A 2500-nucleotide genomic window follows, 5' to 3' on the forward strand; every position below is an offset into this window, starting at 1 on the left:
AATGTATGCGATTGACGATCCTGTTGTCGTGATTGACGTCACGTGTTTAGAGACTTTCGAAGTGGAACCGATCACCTTCCATGCTCTGACTCATCCTCCCTCGGCAGTGCTTCGCGAGGCCGGCCAGTGGGGGCACTGGAACGCCTGGACCAGCTGCACCTCGACCTGCGGCCGCGGGACGCGCCTCCGCCACCGCTTCTGCGACAGCCCCCCCAGCAGGAACGGCGGCGACTATTGCCATGTAGGTCGTTGAACTGCTTTTTATAGCGTGAATAAGCTTTTTTTTCTTTGTTTTCAACATATTCATTGCTTGGCACCAGAGTCGAGTTGCCTCACATTAGATTTCCTCCCTTTTCTCCCCCCAGGGCGAGAGGCTCGAAGCGACGCCCTGCGAAGGGCCCCCGTGCGGGGAGCCGACCAGGCACCCCGCCCCCGCCTCCACGCCCAAGGACTCCAGGTGCGGCTGCGGCTGCACCCTGGCCCTCCCGCCGGGGCAGGCCACGTCCATCACCGCCTCTGCGGCAGACTGCATGGGCACGGCCGTCTGGCTCCTGCAGGTAAGCGACCCCCCCCCTTTCTCTCTCTCTCCCCCTCCCTCCCTCCCTCCCTCCCTCCCTCCCTCCCTCCCTCCCTCCCTCCCTCCTTCCCTCTCTCTTTCTTTCTCCCTCTCTCCCTCCCTCCTTCCATCTTCTCCTTCGCCCCCCTCCCTCTCTCTCTCTCATTCTTTCTCTTTCTCTTTCAAATGAAAGTCCAAACAACAACTTTAGACGATCCTGTGGACAGCAACACTCATTTTAACAGTAAAAGATGTAGCAAATTCTAATTCCTGTGGTTCTGATGGGATTCAATTTCGATTCATAAGAGATTCATTGGCAGTTATTTTACTTTATAATATGATCCCTCACGCCATTCCCCAACACAAAGCTGCTGACATCCAGGATGTAAATAACTATCGTCCAATCGCATTGCTGTCAATATTTTCCAAAATATTGCTATCATTTAGCTAATATCATACAGACTTCTGTCTCATAGTCAGCATGGATTTCGACAAAGGCTTTTTTACAGAAACTGCTCTTCTGTAAGTAACAGATATATTATATAGTAATATTGACAGTAAGAAAATATCATTCTTTTATTTCTAGACTTTTCTAAAGCTTTTGGCAGTGTAAACCACATCTTTATAATGAAATGCATAAAACTAGACATAGAACCCATTCGGTTCCGGGATTACCTTGCAAACAGATGACAGGCAGTAAGGCCCAAGAGCGTTGTGTCCTCGCAAAGAAGTGTTCCCCAGGGATCCCGCGAGGCCCGTTCCTGTTCTTAATTTATGCGAATGATTTATCTGAGTTTGTCAGATTGTTTTGTAGTGCAGTATGCAGATGATTCTCAGTTACTTCTGTCTGGAAATACCAAATGTATTTCAGCATTAATCGAAAGAGCAGAGAATATCTTGTTAACCGGCCTATTACTGAACGAAAAGAAAGCTTAATGTATACTTATTCGGTCACTACATTGTTTTTCTCAATTACAGGATGATATAAATTATAATGAAAATCATATGATACAAAATACTGTTATTCTCTCTCTCTCTCTTTCTCTCGTGAAGTGGTTGTCTCCCCTTTCTCTGGCGACTGACAGCGTGTCCTTTCCAGGCTCCTGAGGGCGAGCACGTGACAGCCGAGGTGGTGTGGGCGACCCTCAAGCCCGGGGCGCAGTGGCTCAAGCTTCGCGACGGCGACGACGCCGTGGCTCCCCTGCTGGCCCGCCTCCCTTCCGACGCCGATCCCTCGCTGTCTGCGCCCTCGCCTCGCCGCCACTCCCAGCTGCCTCGCCTCCGCTCCTCCGGCACCGACCTCCTCCTCGAGTTCCGCTCCGACATCAATGCGTCCATGCTTGGCCTCACTCCGGCCTCCTGGGGCTTCCTCGTGACGGCATTCCCTTCAGGTAGTGTATCCGCCTCCTCCTGCGGGTGTGCGCCCGGGATGCCGTAGTGAATCCTTCGGCATTTTAAGTAAAATGCTCATAGATATATTGATGTCAACCTCCGCGAGGTTTATATAATTCTTGGGTGTACCAGATGCTCATAAGATTGGATGGAACTTAATCAGAAATATAGATGTATCAAAGTACTCAATGATCCGTTTCTTTCCCAACTTAATTACCGATTTCTTCCATCCTCGCATCTTCCGCCTACAGACGAGGCCCCGGCGGTCGTTGGCCGCGGCGATCTCGCGGCCCCCACGACCTCGTACGGGCGGCTGCTGGCGGGGATGCACATCGCCGCCGTGGTGTTCGTGGCCATGCTGGTCGCCGCCGTCGTCGTGCTTGCCGTGTACCACTGGCGGCGGTACCGGCTGTACAAGCGGGCGCGACTCATCCCGGAGTCGCCTTACATGACGCCCCCGAGCACGCCATCGAAGGAGGTGGTGAAGGGGTCCTCTACCCTCACGCTTACGGAGGTGATTTCCCTCAAGTCGCTGAGGCTGCGGACGCGCAT

At 52.7% G+C, this 2500-nt stretch overlaps 1 protein-coding gene across 1 annotated transcript in view; it reads left to right on the forward strand.

The window, feature by feature from the left end:
• The window catches only part of gogo (golden goal), a gene marked incomplete at its 5' end in the record, with an annotated part of 51918 nt that overhangs the window by 47156 nt on the left and 2262 nt on the right, over positions 1–2500 (forward strand). The window contains 4 exon segments of the mRNA XM_070127855.1: positions 108–241; positions 366–557; positions 1656–1947; positions 2200–2500. The exon segment at positions 2200–2500 is cut by the window's right edge and continues 2262 nt beyond it. Of these exon segments, the coding sequence (XP_069983956.1) occupies positions 108–241; positions 366–557; positions 1656–1947; positions 2200–2500 (919 nt within the window).

Source organism: Penaeus vannamei, chromosome 2, assembly GCF_042767895.1.
Source record: "Penaeus vannamei isolate JL-2024 chromosome 2, ASM4276789v1, whole genome shotgun sequence".
Lineage (NCBI taxonomy): Eukaryota > Metazoa > Arthropoda > Malacostraca > Decapoda > Penaeidae > Penaeus > Penaeus vannamei.